At 36.9% G+C, this 17,246-nt stretch overlaps 1 protein-coding gene across 1 annotated transcript in view; it reads right to left on the reverse strand.

Moving 5' to 3' along the window:
- Window positions 1-17,246, reverse strand: part of LOC103508878 — a 31,364-nt gene that overhangs the window by 812 nt on the left and 13,306 nt on the right. The window contains exons 2-3 of the mRNA XM_017443953.2: window positions 6,808-6,950; window positions 1,798-2,325 (exon numbers count right to left, since the gene is read on the reverse strand). Coding sequence (XP_017299442.1) covers window positions 1,798-2,325; window positions 6,808-6,950 — 671 coding nt within the window. The remainder of the gene's footprint in view (window positions 1-1,797; window positions 2,326-6,807; window positions 6,951-17,246) is intronic.

The raw sequence follows: 17,246 nt of genomic DNA on the forward strand, positions 1-17,246 counted from the left end.
AAACATGAATAGTCTGTTGTCTGAAATCATTTTCCAGAGATGTGTTCCGAGTGAGTGAGTTATACAAAAGAAAATACAAAAGTCAGATACTATTTTATTAAAGTTATATATAAAAATGGATACTTACGAGTAGGTTTTTATATATCCCGACTCGTAAGTATCCATTTTTATATATAACTAAAATAGTATTTACAAAGGATGTCAAAATTAAATAAATTCATTAATAGCAATGAGTCAGATCCTAAAACATGTAACTCGCTCTTCAACTCCCCATAGATATTAGGAGTTGGGATCCAACTCATTGACTGAGTAGTTCACTGAAAAGAGTTGTTCTTTTCCATAACTCACTCACTCTTTACACATCTGCATATTTTTTTATTTTTTTTTTTCAATCGCCTTGCCTTTAACTGTACACCCATAAATTGCCCACTCCGCATTGGTTTTCACTTTCCACTGATCACATTAAAATTGAGCTCCCGAATCGGACTTTCAAAAGGACTAGTGTTAATCCTTCAAAGGAACTAGCCGTAATCCTCCTATGATCAAGGATTTTTTAGTTCGCAGTACGAGTTAAACAACTTTACATTCAACAAATGGAGAAGCTCAATATAAATACACGTAATAAGTAAATCAGGTACTGGTACCATGGGCCCAAGTGATGAACATATCACCACTCTAATTGCTAGATGAAAAGACAAAAAGACAATACTAGGCGTATTTTTCTTGAGGAATTTGAAACGATTTCCCTCTTCTGAAGCCCAAATACCAACCCTATATCTTTTAGGAATGGGAAGACGCCATCTTGGATTTCTATCGGTTTACAAGCGCTACCACGGCACCTAGTGGTAACTAAACTGAATTTTGTATTTTCCTTTAAAAAGAGGGGAAAATGGGCTTCAGAAGAGGGGAAATCGTCTCAGGTTCAGAAAGAAAAAGACAAAAATTTATAATGTACTGTTCCCCCTTATCTCCTCTTTTATCTGCTCCAATATTGCATATAGGTGTTTTATTTTTGTATCGAAAAATGTGAGAGGTCTGAAATAATAAGACAAAGGACCTTAAGTAACTTTACCGAAAGGTATTGAAGAGAAATTAGGGTAATACACATTTACAAATAGACCGTTTTTAAGTTCCCCATGCATTATGTAATAGAAAGTAAAAAGTCAAATTTAGGCCGCTTGTGATGTTGAATGTTTACTTTCCTTAGCCTATTAGTGCAGGAAAGTATTCGAGAGAGAGAGAAAGAGGGGGAGAGAAAGAAGAAAGAGAAACAAACAGACGGACTAAAAAAAAAAACTTAAAAGAAAAAATGCAAATTCTCTGTTTGTATACTACAAACTACACTTTTTTCTCACTTTCCATCACCCTATTTATTCGATTTCATCACTTTCTATTACCCTCGTACACTTCTTAACTTTAGACCTCTCACTTCTCCTAGTGCCCGTTTCGTTCAGGATTGGGGAAATAGTTTCCCCATTGACCCCGCCCCCCTCAATACTCATCTAGTCTTTCCATTGTATTGGGGGGCGGGGCCTATGTGTCCTAATATTTTCCCCACTGAATTTCTTTCACATAGTTTCCTGTTGCCCCCAAGGTTGAGGGATTGAAAGGGATGTTTGGGTTTGAAAGGATTCGGCGCTGCTTGTAAGATGGAATAAGAATTTAAGGAATTTTAATTGTGTTAAGCATAAATGCTTGTCACAAATGTTGTTCCCCGCTTAATGCACTACGCTAAATTTTTTGACTTGACTTGGACTCGAACCACCAACCTCCAGATCCGAAGTCCACCACGCTAACGTGTATTCCCAGCCATGTTCGTCCTTACCGACATGTTTCTCCCCTGGTACTCTCTCCTTCACTATCTTGGGTACCCATACTTTCTTCCAGTCTGGTACCTTGATTTCTTTCCATGCAGGGACCTGGATCTCCTTCCATACTGGTTTGGCCACCTTCTTCCATTCTGGCACTTGGATTTCCTTCCATGCTGGGACTTGCACTTCCTTCCAGATGGGTTTCTGAATGACCTTCCAGTCGGGTACTTGAATTTCCTTCCAGATTGGTTTCTTCACGATTTTCCAGTCAGGGACTTGGATTTCTTTCCAGATAGGGACCTGGACGTGTTTCCATATAGGGACTTGGATTTTCTTCCACACTGGCTTCCAGATTTCTTTCTTCTCAATTTTCCACACCTTTTCCCAGGCTTCTTTCCAGACTAGCTTCTTCTTCCAGTAGCCTTTAGGCTGGTGATGTTCTACATGGTGATGATGAACTTCGTAGTTATCTTCCCAACCTGATCTATCCTCAAAACCAAAGCTCTCATCAAGACTGAAATCAGACAAGCAGAAGATAATACATAAGTGAGTTGTTAGTAAGATAGGGAAACATAATATTACTCATCCCCTCATAAGGTGTTGAGCAAAAGTATCCAAGTTCATGTAGGTAAAAGTGGTACTTCTATCAACCGTGACTGTGATTCATCATACCCACCGCTTTGAGCAACAAAATATTCTCTTCAATTAAAATATTTTTCGTTACCTATTGATATGCCACTAACATTAGATCTATGTATGTATAATTGTGTATGGTCATAATACGCTTCAACTATTATTACCATTTTTTTTTTAAATCATGTGTCATCTGACAGATGGTCATGATGGCTCAATTACCCCTGAAGCCATATTTCTTCGCTGACCCTAATTTGATGACCCTATTAACCTCATTAGGATAACTTGTTGAATATGGTCTTATGGAATATGGATAACCCAATGGTTTGATACCCGCGTATAGTCATAAAGAAGATGATATAGGTGGATTTAAAAGCTTAGGTAGAGGAGTTGTAAGGTGTGGAACAAATCTGTGGTTTAGCCACTTAGCCAGGGGCGATTAAATACCCCGGTTCCTAATAGGTCACGACGTTAAGCAAGGTCGCGCGTGGTTGATATCGGGATAGGTGACAATCTGGGCCATTGTGTGCTGCTGGCTTTTACCGCGCAACTCAGGCTTTTGCGATTCATGTGAGGACGGTAGCTTACCGCCAAATGGAGGATAAAACCGCCGTGACTGCTAAAGTTTTTAGCAGTTCTTTAAGTACCTATAACTTATAAAAACCTTAGCAGTTTTATGACATTAAAAAAAAGAGTAAAAGGAACAAGCGCATTTTATCTTTTAAATCCAGATTCAAACCGTATTATCTAACCACACTCAAGCCCTCAAGCAATGAGATTATTCAATATTTGTAAAGCTCACAGAGCTTATTAGTTCAGCTCAAATAAACAATAAAAAATATAGCTAAAAGTCAACACATTTCATCGCAATCCAAGCTAAATTATTATCCGTAGATAAGTCCTAAGTAGGTATCTACTTATTTACTAGAATGAGAAATGCCACGGAATGCCCTACAGGTAGGTAGGATTACATCAGTGAAACCTCTTAGAATCGCGCACTTTTTTTCTAATTAAAAACTCCACTAAAGACGAGCTGTTCAGATGTTACTACACCTGTAGTAAATGTGATTACACCTGTTGTAAAGACATAAAACATCGGAACCTAATGTCTGCTTTTATGATTCGGAAGAAAGCAAAAGTTTTTGATGAGCCTCTATTAATCACAGGCGTCTCAGCAGGTGAAAGATATGCGGAAGTTGTTTGGAGGATTGTAAAATATTGTTCGAGAATTTAGAAGAGAGACCATTTTACTATCCAATTTATGTAGTAGGTCAACGGTTTGTGTAAAGACAATGTTCAGATAAAGACTAGATTTTGATACCTAACTATTTGATTGGTAATGTAGGTAGCTAACATGATCAAACCTATAGAAAAACTACTAATAGTAATCTTAGCCAAACTGTACTCGGGCAGACACTGAAAATGGCTTTTGACTAATAGAACTACAAAATTATGTGCGGACGTCTCGTATGTAAAAAGGAAGGATGAAAATAATGAACAATATTTTTTATTACAAAAAAGGTAAATATGGTCTATTTTTTATTCGATACACGGGGTTATATTACAAGATTATGTACACACTAATACTATTTCAGGAAAAGAAATAGAAAGTATAATAACAAGAGGGGAAAAGGATAATGGTCCGAAACAGCTGTTTTTATCTCTTGACCAGAAAAGAAAACAACTAGACGTCCCGAATTGTCGGGATTCAATTTAGGAAGGTGGGAAATGGGAGGGAGGAGTAGATTTATAAAATCTACTTTAAAGGTAAGGAAGAAACTGCAAATTAAGTCGTTAAAGTGCTTAAAAGTTATCTTACAAACTAAACAATAGTATAAATGGTAACTATCAGTGAAGTATAAATGGTAACTTTGGGTTTTACAAAATACTTTGTCGGTTTGTAAAGAAAATATTGTTAAAATCTACTTTTAAAGGTAAGGAAGAAACTGCAAATTAAGTCGTTAAAGTGCTTAAAAGTTATCTTACAAACTAAAAAATAGTATAAATGGTAACTATCAGTGAAGTATAAATGGTAACTTTGGGTTTTACAAAATACTTTGTCGGTTTGTAAAGAAAATATTGTACCGTTTTAGATACAATTATTGTAGGATAAAGATAAGTAATGATTAAATCAGGTAGCAAGGTAGTTAAAAGTAAGTGTGCGAGGAAAGTATTTTACAAAACTATTATAAAATAAGAGATCTTCTATGTAGGTCGGTATACTAGAAAAACTATAAGGACCAAGTATAAAAAAAGGTTCCTAATTTAAAAATAAAAAATAATGAAAAGTTTTGGTAACTTTAAATGGCAGTTTCAGGTTGCAGTACACATTGAAGATTGTGTAGTAATGGTAGATAAAGTGCTATTTAGGATTTGCGTCTCTGTAGAAAGGTTTGAACTTTCAAAGTTTTTTTCGCCTCTACTATAAGTCGGTAAAAGATCGCATCCAAATTAAATAAGTTGTGGTTCAATATGTGACTTTCTTTTATGGTCAAATCAGATGTGTGATTTTCATCCAAAGCCACGTCAAGAAAATCGCATCTTAAACAGAGACATACTTATTGCTGGTAACTTTAAATGGCAGTTTCAGGTTGCAGTACACATTGAAGATTGTGTAGTAATGGTAGATAAAGTGACCAACATAATTAATTAAAGTTCATTTCTTTTTGTGCATACCTACTGTGCAATTTATTTATTTAATCAAGATAACTTCTTCTAATGATGATTCACTTACATAGGAAATTAGAATCACAGAAGGAACCATGCAAGGAATTCTAGCGTTTTCCCTCAGGTTTCTATCAAAGCAGGTTTAGTATCTTTTCCTAGATATGTTTGGAAATAGTTGAATTTGTTGGTAGATTCCCCTCTGTTGTGTAACAACACCTACCTCGGTGGTGTAGTGGTCAAGGCGCTCGCCTGGTAAACAGGAGGGCGTGGGTTCAATCCCAGCTGAGGTATGGAATTTTAGTTTGGAGGATTGTAAAATATTGTTCGAGAATTTAGAAGAGAGACCATTTTACTATCCAATTTATGTAGTAGGTCAACGGTTTGTGTAAAGACAATGTTCAGATAAAGACTAGATTTTGATACCTAGGAGGAAACCAATTCGGTCCTAAAACCTGTTTTTCCTACCAATTTTATTTTATCCAAGTCATTACAGGTATACGGGACCCAATTGGTAGTCAACTACCTTTAGAAAAAAGGTCATGGGACCGAATTGTCGTTCTTCCTGATACCTAACTATAACTATCGGATATTAGACAAGGTAAGATAAAGAATGAGCTTGTAAAAATTAAATTAGGGGTGCAGGGCACGGGAGCTTGGATGCACAATTTGTATGACTATTTGATACCTGGGAGGAAACCAATCCGGTCCCAAATCCTGTTTTTCCTACCATTTGGGTCCCGGGTTTGAGAGGATCTAAGTACAATTTGGTTTCCACACTTAAATTGATAGGTACCTGTTTGTTTTTCTTCTTTCTATCACAAGCACTGTGTTCTTAGAGCTGAATCTTCCTAGTCTAAAACTTTGGAGTGTTCGTTACCAAAAGAAGTGGCACAAATGACCAGTGTTATTAGAGGGTTAGGTTAAACGCATAAAGGAGTCTTCACAATCAGAGCATTGATTAGTGTTATTATAGGGTTAGGTTGAACACAAAAAGGAGCTTTCTTTTTCACTGTCGTAGCTTCTGAATAAATACCGAATTTTTTTTTTTTGTATTGAAAAATCTCGGAAAATTATGATGAATTAAGTACCTACGAATAAAGCAGTATCATTTCTTCTAGGTACTTGTGAACAACAGAAAAATTAAAACTCTTAGGTATTTATTTTATCCAAGTCATTACAGGTATATGGGACCCAATTGGTAGTAAGCCCGGGACCCAATTGGTAGTCGACCAGCTTTAGAAAAAAGGTCATGGGACCGAATTGTCGTTCTTCCTGATACCTTACTATAACTATTGGATATTAGAGAAGATAAGATAAAGAATAATCTTGTAAAAATTAAAATTAGGGGTGCAGGTACTGCAGGGCACGGGAGCTTGGATGAACAATTTGTATGAACGCCTGGTATCTTGTTTGATTATGCAATGTGCCAAGAATGTCACATCTTATTTACTGTTTGCTAGAGCAGATTTTCAGTACAGTCTGCTGTCCTACCAACACCACTCCGAAATGTGCTTAACTTTATTATTATTATTATTTGAAAAAAACTGGTCTCTCTCCCTCTCTCCGAACTACCTACCCACTAGTGATTCCCTCTAGCGGCTTGATGTCCTATGCGCTATGCTCTTCACTCCACTCTGTTTCTACCCTTAATCTATTTCTATCATTCTTTCTATAGGTGGCTCATCTGGTCACTTACCTCTTTTTCCTCCGGACCGCATCATCGGGTTTGGCTACATCTGTTACAGCTTTGGCTACTTCGGTGACAGCTGTCTCTTTGTTTGGAACAGGGGTGGGCAGTGGCACACACAGTGCTACCGTCACCAGTAGGGCTAAGCCCACCTGGAAAAACAAAGAATAGAGGGAACCGGTTAGAATGAGAGGAACGAAAACTGATGGACAACTTTGACTGTATTTTCGTTTCGGAAACGGAAATGGTTTTCATTGGAAAATGGACATTAGATTTTTTTTCGATCTTCGATGGTTGTTAATGCGTCATCTTCGATCTAGAAAGGTTAACAACCATTGGCGCTATCAGGTACAGGCGCTATCGTGCCACATAGAGGCTGAACTAATCATCGTAATTATTTTCCTTTGAATAAGAGGGGAATTGAGCCTCAATTTTCGAAAGGAAAATATTTTGTACCTTTTTATTTGGTATATTTTAGATCATTGTTCTAAACTTTTAATTGCGGGAGCTGATTTTACGAAAAGATTTCGAGAAGATTTTTGGTCATTTCTAACTGAAAAGGTGATTTATCTTCCAAATAGGTGATTTAGTTTGGTCTAATTCTACGAGTAGAATTTGTAAAATTGTTCCAAAATCCATACTAAAAACACAATTTTTATTATTGTAAGTATTGTACCTTCTTAGGTATTTCTTAAAAATCACTAACTGAGGGTTAGTCCGGTATGTTCTGAGCCATTCATACATGCAAATCATATTACGATCATCCGTGACCATTTACATAAGACATATCCTAACGTACTTTATGCATATCTCTACATACTTGTACATAATTATGTACAGATATGACTACTCATATTCAACTCTAAACGTTTCTTTACGTCCGAGATAACCCATATGTAAGTATACATATGTTATAAATATATAATATTGTCTAAGTACATATGTTATACATACATCTAATACACAATGTACCTACACCTGTTATGCATACCAACATCTAACATACACAAATCCCATTACTCGTACGTATGTCTTGTCACGGAGAAATTGTAAAGACAAAAGTCGGTAAAAGATCGCATCCAAATTAAATAAGTTGTGGTTCAATATGTTACTTTCTTTTATGGTCAAATCAGATGTGTGATTTTCATCCAAAGCCACGTCAAGAAAATCGCATCTTAAACAGAGACATACTTATTGCACCATGCATAGTTCAATATGGTTTCTAATCTATGGAAAGAATACGGGTAAGTCTGTACAGGAGTCATGTAGCAAAATGAGGAACATGATGTCCCCATTTTCTCGTGAGAGATGTACAAACGGGTTGTACTGTACATATTTATAGACGCGTTTCCATTTGAAGAACGTAAAGGCACTTGAAGTAGGTTGAGAACTCTTTGAAGACAGTTTACTTATTGCACCATGCATAGTTCAATATGGTTTCTAATCTATGGAAAGAATACGGGTAAGTCTGTACAGGAGTCATGTAGCAAAATGAGGAACATGATGTCCCCATTTTCTCGTGAGAGATGTACAAACGGGTTGTACTGTACATATTTATAGACGCGTTTCCATTTGAAGAACGTAAAGGCGCTTGAAGTAGGTTGAGAACTCTTTTATCTTAAACTGAGACATAATACTATTGCACCATAGGTACACAATTCAATGTACGGTTTCTAATCTACAGAAAGAATACGGGTAAGTCTGTACAGGAGTTATGTAGCAAAATGAGGAACATAGTGTTCCATTTTGGCATGAGAAATGTACAAACGGGTTGTACTGTACATATTTATAGACGCGTTTCCATTTGAAGAACGTAAAGGCACTTGAAGTAGGTTGAGAACTCTTTGAAGACAGTTTCTTGAGGGTGTGGATCGGACTTTCAAAAGGACTAGTGTTAATCCTTCAAAGGAACTAGCCGTAATCCTCCTATGTTCAAGGATTTTTTAGTTCGCAGTACGAGTTAAACAACTTTACATTCAACAAATGGAGAAGCTCACTATAAATACACGTAATAAGTAAATCAGGTACTGGTACCATGGGCCCAAGTGATGAACATATCACCACTCTAATTGCTAGATGAAAAGATCATGTCATTTCCAATCGATCGTCTGATGTAGCTTTAATCTTTTGGTCCTCTGGTCCCGCTGGTTGTCACAAGCCCATGGCACTTGGTTCATTTTGGACTAGTATCATTGTATGTCATTTCCAATCGATCGTCAGATGTAGCTTTAATCTTTTGGTCCTCTGGTCCCGCTGGTTGTCACAAGCCCATGGCACTTGGTTCATTTTGGACTAGTATCATTGTATTTTGATTGGTTGTTCAGTCCCAGCCATGATGTTCATGTACGGGTACCCACACCTTCTCCCACACTGGTTTCCAGATCTTCTTCCATGCTGGTACCTTCACTTCTTGCCATGCTTGTACCTTGGACTCTTTCCATTCTTCTTTCCACGCCAGTTTCTTCTCAGTCACCCATTCTTGTTTCTTCTCTACCCTCCAGATTTGAATCTTCTCTTCTATCCACTCCTCTTTCTTCTCAGTTCTCCAGATTTGTACTTTCTCCTCGACCCACTCTTCCTTCTTCTTGGTAATCCAGATCTGTTTCTTCTCTGTTCGCCAGATTTGCTTCCATTCGTCGTGCCATTCCAATTTCTTCTCTGGGATCCAGATTTGTTTCTTCTCGGTTCTCCAGATCTTCTCCCACTTGGGTTCCCAGATCATCTTCTTCCTCCATAGATCATGTGAGGTGTATTCCCTACTTCTACTGATTTAGGCTGTAGGAATGCTATATTAGAGTGTCGAGCTTTCCGATATAGAGTTCAATATTAGGGTGCCGGAACCCAGTCACCCGATTGGGCTGCCGGCACCCTAGTTTTTTTTTTCTTAGTGTGTGTTTATCCTCTAGCTTCTTACTATTAACCGTTTCATGAATCCTACCATGATGAATGTGTTGCCCATTATATTAATGGATATAATATCATTACTATATGATGAATTGTATTAATAGTTATTAACATTATGTCATGTACTACTGGTATGTGTGTCTTGTACGTGTCAATTATGGGTTTATCGTTGTGGTAGGTAGCAATGTATTGAAGCTGAACATCATCTGTCTTCTTCAATCATGATTAATCCCATAGGTTCCCATCTACCCATAATATGGTAGGTACCTAGTGCTTTATTAGCTTTATATTTTTCAATAGGTTTGATAGGTATAGGGAACTGTGATAACTGTGGAATAACGGAGGACTTATAATCCCGAAATTGAAGGGAGAAAGAGGACAGGATTAGAAAAAAACCAGCCGTTCCGAGAACGAGCTTCATCTGTTTTCCTATGTGCAAATTTGATTTGGACTCGAACCACCAACCACCGAATCCGAAGTTCATCACACTAACCACTACACTGCTGAGGTTTGTAAATTACCTATATGTATATCTACAATTTAAACATCATGAATGATAATATTGGAAATTGGAATCAATGACTAGGTAAAGAACTGGGTTGCAAATTCATATTCAAAGTTTAAGTTTTTCTTCGCCTTTTCCCGTGTTCAGACGGGGTCGGCGCGTTGATTCTTCACCCTATCAATCAGCTTTAGGGCGGTGATTACTTCAGGCTGACGTTTGGTTTTGGCAACAAAAAAATTACGAATGGATACCCTTCAAAGGTTGACTTTGTTATTTATTTAACAAGGGAAATTTCTGGCTGTTAGGGAAATTTCTGGATGCCCTTCGCAGTCAACCTTTGACTCGCCACTGGCTATGATGGTCTTATTTGATAAAGGGAACACAACTGTCAATCTTTACAATCTCAATCAGCTTTAGGGCGGTGATTACTTCAGGCTGACGTTTGGTTTTGGCAACAAAAAAAATACGAATGGATGCCCTTCAAAGGTTGACTTTGTTATTTATTTAACAAGGGAAATTTCAGGCTGTAATTCTCCCTGTTGAAAGTCCCCCAGCTAGATTAGTTTGGACATAAATGATGGATGCCCTTCGCAGTCAACCTTTGACTCGCCACTGGCTATGATGGTCTTATTTGATAAAGGGAACACAACTGTCAATCTTTACAATTTCTCCGTGACAAGACATACGTACGAGTAATGGGATTTGTGTATGTTAGATGTTGTTATGCATAACAGGTGTAGGTACTTTGTGTATTAGATGTATAACACATGTACTTACACATGGGGTATCTCGGACGTATAAAGAAACGTTTACAGTTGAATATGAGTAGTCATATATGTACATAATTATGTACCTACAAGTATGTTAGAATATGTCTTATCTAAATGGTCACGGATCATTGTAATATGATTTGCATGTATGAATGGCTCAGAAACATACCGGACTAACCCTTAGTTAGTGATTTTTAAGAAATACCTACCTAAGAAGTTAAAATAAATATACTTACAATAATAAAAATTATGCTTTTAGTTTGGATTTTGGAACAATTTTACAAATTCTACTCGTAGAATTAGACCAAGCTAAATCACCTATTCGGAAGATAAATCACCTTCTCAGTTAGAAATGACCAAAAAATCTTCTCGAGATCTTTTCGTAAAATCAGCTCCCGCAGTTAAAAGTTTAGAACACTTATGTTAAGAAATGTCGAGCTTTGTTTTACCTGTGTAGGTGACCAAAGTCATGACTATTCTGACTACAGTTAAGCCTAAACTCCTATCTAATATTCTAACAGGTACATAGTAAATCAACTTTCATTGAGGAACTGGTTTAAAGCAAAATGCTCGGGTGCCTTTCATTCGAACAATCTCGTAAGAGCTGCAAGTACAAACTACCTACAATCTGCTTGCGATTACAGCTGATTTAAAACCTATCTTTTTTTAAGAGAAATTGAGAGTCTGAACGATTTGTAGGAACCCTCATGGCTATCTTACCCAGTGGCAATAGCACGTTAAGTGCGCCAGTTCTCAATGGATCACTAAAGCAACGTTGCGTGTGGTTGGTATCCGGATGGGTGACCATCTGGGCAATCGTGGATTACTAGCTTTTCCTGGCCCCACTCAGGCTGAGTGAGGTTCATGTGAGAAAGCAGGGTAGAACCGCGATAAACTAAACCCTAATATGTATGTAAACCCTTGTAAAAAAATATACATCTATAAATTAAAAAAAAAAAAGCCTAATAGGTGGGAACCAGCGCAACAGACTTACTACTGCCTAGAGATTAGGATAAATCTAATAGTAAAAAAATTACTTTCTTCGCTCGACCGTTCCTGTCATTAAGACTTGAGTAAAGATATTAGCAGCTATGTATACTTAAATATTAAGCTATGTATACTTGAATATTAAGTTACACTTAAACATGCCGAGATTATACGAGAAGATCAAACGAGTAATCTAACTCAGCAGAATCTAACTTTAACTCGGTAGGGTATAATCTAACTCATTAGGGTGAGATCTAACTTATTAACCCTTTCACTCATTTCCGGGTTTGATAAACTGACAGCGTCGCACGCTATTGACGATGCTACACGCAAATTAGGAAGAGACAGTTTGCACGTTGCAGTGTTGCACCCAAAATGATGCACGGAACGCCCAAAATGACACTTACACAACAGAGGGGAATCTACTATTTCCAACAAATTCAACTATTTCCATAGGACTGAGGATCTGATTATCCCAGGTGCTTCTAATTTTGTGTCTAATGAATTAATTAGGTACATAAAACTTTTCCTCAAGAATAAATCAGCAAAGTGGTTATAAGAAGTTATAATCCCTCTTGTAAAAAAACAACCAACCTCTTTTTCCAGTTGGTTGTCTCAGTAACCAGTCAATATTTGTAGCAATGCCTATGCCACAGTAGCATCGCCTGTGCCTATGTCCTGTGGTAGTATTAAGCACTACCATTGACAATTTTATTGCCTAGAATGCCCAGGTCTTAGTAGGCATAATTTTCTCATTTGGATGCATTCTGTCTACGGAAATGGATAATTTCCTCTAAGAGTCTTCAATGAAGATATCTCAAGTACCAGACACTAGACTCACTAGAGCTAGAGGAAGGCCATTGCTATGCATAGTTCTCCGGTTCTCGTAATAATCATCGCTCATGAATCATTGGCTATCAGAAAATCATCAGACAAATCATTTTCATCGTAATAATTTTCACCAAGAGATTACGGCTCATGAATCATTTACATCAAAAAATTATGACAGGATGAATAGAGGTAGACGAAGTACTCTAATCCAGTCTGCGGAAATGGTAATAGTGCGTAGGAAAACCGCTTAATAACGCCACTAAATCAACTAAATCGTTCTCTAGGAGGCAACCAAATTCCGATTCATCTAAATCAAACGATCATTTCACACCAGATGGATTTTCCTTGAGAATAATCGATGTTTCCCAACACGCGGCACACATATTTTAGGCTGTCTGCATCACACATGGTCTAGGTAGGCAAATAAATGCATCAGACCAGACATATTTAGGTGTAACTAAAGACTTGTTGGATCGTTGAATGTATGTAAAATAAATAACAATAAATATAAATAAGTGATATGAAATTATTCAGACATTTTCCTCATTTCCTAATTCTTCAACTCCTAGATTGAATAAATTCCGAGCTAATGCAATCCTGCTATAATTTATTATGAAAATAATAACGAGGATTCTATAACATGATGAATGTGTTGCCCATTATATTAATGGATAATATCATTACTATATGATGAAATGTATTAATGGTTATTAACATTATGTCATGTACTACTGGTATGTGTGTCTTGTACGTGTCAATTATGGGTTTATGATTGTGGTAGGTAGCAATGTATTGAAGCTGAACATCATCTGTCTTCTTCAATCATGATAAATCCCATAAGTATAACCCATCTACCCTTAATATGGTAGGTACCTACTGCTTTATTAGCTTTATATTTTTCAATAGGTTTGATATAGGGAACTGTGATAACTGGGATAACGGAGGACTTATAATCCCGAAATTTAAGGGAGAAAGAGGACAGGATGAGGAGAAAACCAGCCGTTCCAAGAACGAGCCTCATCTGTTTTCCTATGTGCAAATTTGATTTGGACTCGAACCACCAACCACCGAATCCGAAGTTCATCACACTAACCACTATATACACTGCTGAGGTTTGTAAATTACCTATATGTATACTTGTATACCTACAATTTAAACATCATGAATGATAATATTGGAAATTGGAATCAATGACTAGGTAAAGAACTGGGTTGCAAATTCATATTCAAAGTTCAGGGGTTCATTGTTCTTAATATTCGCTAGACACGTGGGATTCCATGTCTTCGACTTTAAATTTTAGTATCCTTTTCAACGGGAGAAAGAAATATTTGATTGAAAGACAGGTGGTTTGTAATCAATGTAATCATAGGTAATTTGTCCAAAACTTACACAGAGAGGGAGTTGTAATTATGTTTTATTATGGTCAGGGATGATCTCATACCTTCCGCCGATGACCGTCAACCCCGCTACGTGATGAATGTGTTGCCCATTATATTAATGGATAATATCATTACTATGTGATGAATTGTATTAATGGTTATTAACATTATGTCATGTACTACTGGTATGTGTGTCTTGTACGTGTCAATTATGGGTTTATGGTTGAGGTAGGTAGCAATGTATTGAAGCTGAACATCATCTGTCTTCTTCAATCATGATTAATCCCATAGGTAGATAGGTACTTACTGCTTTATTAGCTTTATATTTTTCAATAGGTTTGATATAGCGAACTGTGATAACTGGGAAAACGGAGGACTTATAATCCCGAAATTGAAGGGAGAAAGAGGACAGGATTAGGAAAAAACCAGCCGTTCCAAGAACGAGCCTCATCTGTTTTCCTATGTGCAAATTTGATTTGGACTCGAACCACCAACCTCCGAATTCGAAGTTCATCACACTAACCACTACACTGCTGAGGTTTGTAAATTACCTATATGTATATCTACAATTTAAACATCATTAATGATAATATTGGAATCAATGACTAGGTAAAGAACTGGGTTGCAAATTCATATTCAAAGTTTGCCAACCAGAAAAGTTCCGGAATTGGTTCACTTTAGACAGGAAGCAGTTTACTGTTCGGTTGGGATTTTGCTATTAACATAAATCTAGGTAGGTACTAGGTACCTACTACAGACTACTATAAAAATGATAACCGAGTGTTTGCTTGGATATAATTTTGTATTAGATTCTACATTCCCTGGAACTATACGAACATGTGTATCTAGTATAATTAAAATATTTTTCGTTACCTATTGGTATGCCACTAACATTAGACCTACATATGTATGTATAATTGTCTATGGTCATAATACGCTTCAACTATTATTACCATTTTTTTTTAAATCATGTGTCATCTGACAGATGGTCATGATGGCTCAATTACCCCTGAAGCCATATTTCTTCGCTCCCAACATAATTAATTAAAGTTCATTACTTTTTGTGCATACCTACTGTGCAATTTATTTATTTAATCAAGATAAAGTGCTTCTTCTAATGATGATTCACTTACATAGGAAATTAGAATCACAGAAGGAACCATGCAAGGAATTCTAGCATTTTCCCTCAGGTTTCTATCAAAGCAGGTTTAGTATCTTTTCCTAGATATGTTTGGAAATAGTTGAATTTGTTGGAAATAGTAGATTCCCCTCTGTTGTGTAAGTGTCATTTTGGGCGTTCCGTGCATCATTTTGGGTGCAACACTGCAACGTGCAAACTGTCTCTTCCTAATTTGCGTGTAGCATCGTCAATAGCGTGCGACGCTGTCAGTTTATCAAACCCGGAAATGAGTGAAAGGGTTAATAAGTTAGATCTCACCCTAATGAGTTAGATTATACCCTACCGAGTTAAAGTTAGATTCTGCTGAGTTAGATTACTCGTTTGATCTTCTCGTATAATCTCGGCATGTTTAAGTGTAACTTAATATTCAAGTATACATAGCTTAATATTTAAGTATACATAGCTGCTAATATTTTTACTGAAGTTTTAATGACAGGAACGGTCGAGCGAAGAAAGTAATTTTTTTACTATTAGATTTATCCTAATCTCTAGGCAGTATAAAGTCTGGTACTCTGGTACACACCTTGTTTATCCTGCCAGAATGAGACTGAAAAGTCCCTTTACTCCTGCAGTCTAATGGTAGGTACTTGAATACCACTTAAAGAGGTATTCAAGTACATATAGGTATCTAGTTAGTTAAGCTAGTAGATATTATGCCTGTGCCTCCTATGGTATTAAAGTAAGCCGAGGAACTATTTAGCCCAGTGGGACAGACTTTGCGTGATAGAAATCAGATAGAGGTATCCTCTAATGTCCATAGTAAGATCCCAGAGGTATAGAGGTCTAGGTTATGAGCGTTTACTTTCAGTATGGAAATTACTTGTGCTAACTTTTAAATGAAGAGCTATTCAAGTTCTTTGAGGATTTGCCTCAGTAAGTGTGGTGGAAACAATAAAAACAACACCAGCCAGCCTGGTTAGCTTAGTGCGTCTGCCTTGTAAGCGCTAGGCCGCGGGTTCGATTCCCGCCCGGGGTGGATTTTATCCTGATGGGATAATGTTCGTTCTCGGAACGGCTGGCTTTCTCCTATCCTGTCTTCCTTCTCTCTTCGATTTTGGGACGATAAGACCATAGCAGTTACAGTTCCCTCTGTCAAACCTCTTTAAAAAAAAAGAAAGAAAGAAAGAAAGAAAAACGTTGCTAACTTCAGTGATCCATTGAGAACTGGCACATTCAACGTGCTATTGCCACTGGGTAAGATAGCCGTGAGGGTTCCTAACAATCGTCCAGTCCAGACTCTCAGTTTCTCTTAAAAAAAAGGATAGTTTTTAAATCAGCTGTAATCGCAAGCAGATTGTAGGTAGTTTGTACTTGCAGCTCTTACAAGATTGTTCGAATGAAAGGCACCCGAGCATTTTGCTTTAAACTAGTTCCTCAATGAAAGTTGATTTACTATATGTACCTGTTAGAATATTAGATAGGAGTTTAGGCTAAGTGTAGTCAGAATAGTCTCACATGACTTTGGTCACCTACACAGGTAAAACAAAGCTCGACATTTCTTAACATAAGTGTTCTAAACTTTTAATTGCGGGAGCTGATTTTACGAAAAGATTTCGAGAAGATTTTTGGTCATTTCTAACTGAAAAGGTGATTTATCTTCCAAATAGGTGATTTAGTTTGGTCTAATTCTACGAGTAGAATTTGTAAAATTGTTCCAAAATCCATACTAAAAACACAATTTTTATTATTGTAAGTATTGTACCTTCTTAGGTATTTCTTAAAAATCACTAACTGAGGGTTAGTCTACTAGGCCCTAGTACACTATACTGCTATAGTTAATGCCTATGGTAAATGGAGTAATTATAAAATCACCTGGGACCTGGGTGCATTGTTCATTTCCTATTTAAGGCGAAGATATAGAGCACATAATTTATAATACTCTTTAATATGTG

The sequence above is a fragment of the Diaphorina citri genome, unplaced genomic scaffold, assembly GCF_000475195.1.
Source record: "Diaphorina citri unplaced genomic scaffold, Diaci psyllid genome assembly version 1.1 scaffold443, whole genome shotgun sequence".
Taxonomy (NCBI): domain Eukaryota; kingdom Metazoa; phylum Arthropoda; class Insecta; order Hemiptera; family Psyllidae; genus Diaphorina; species Diaphorina citri.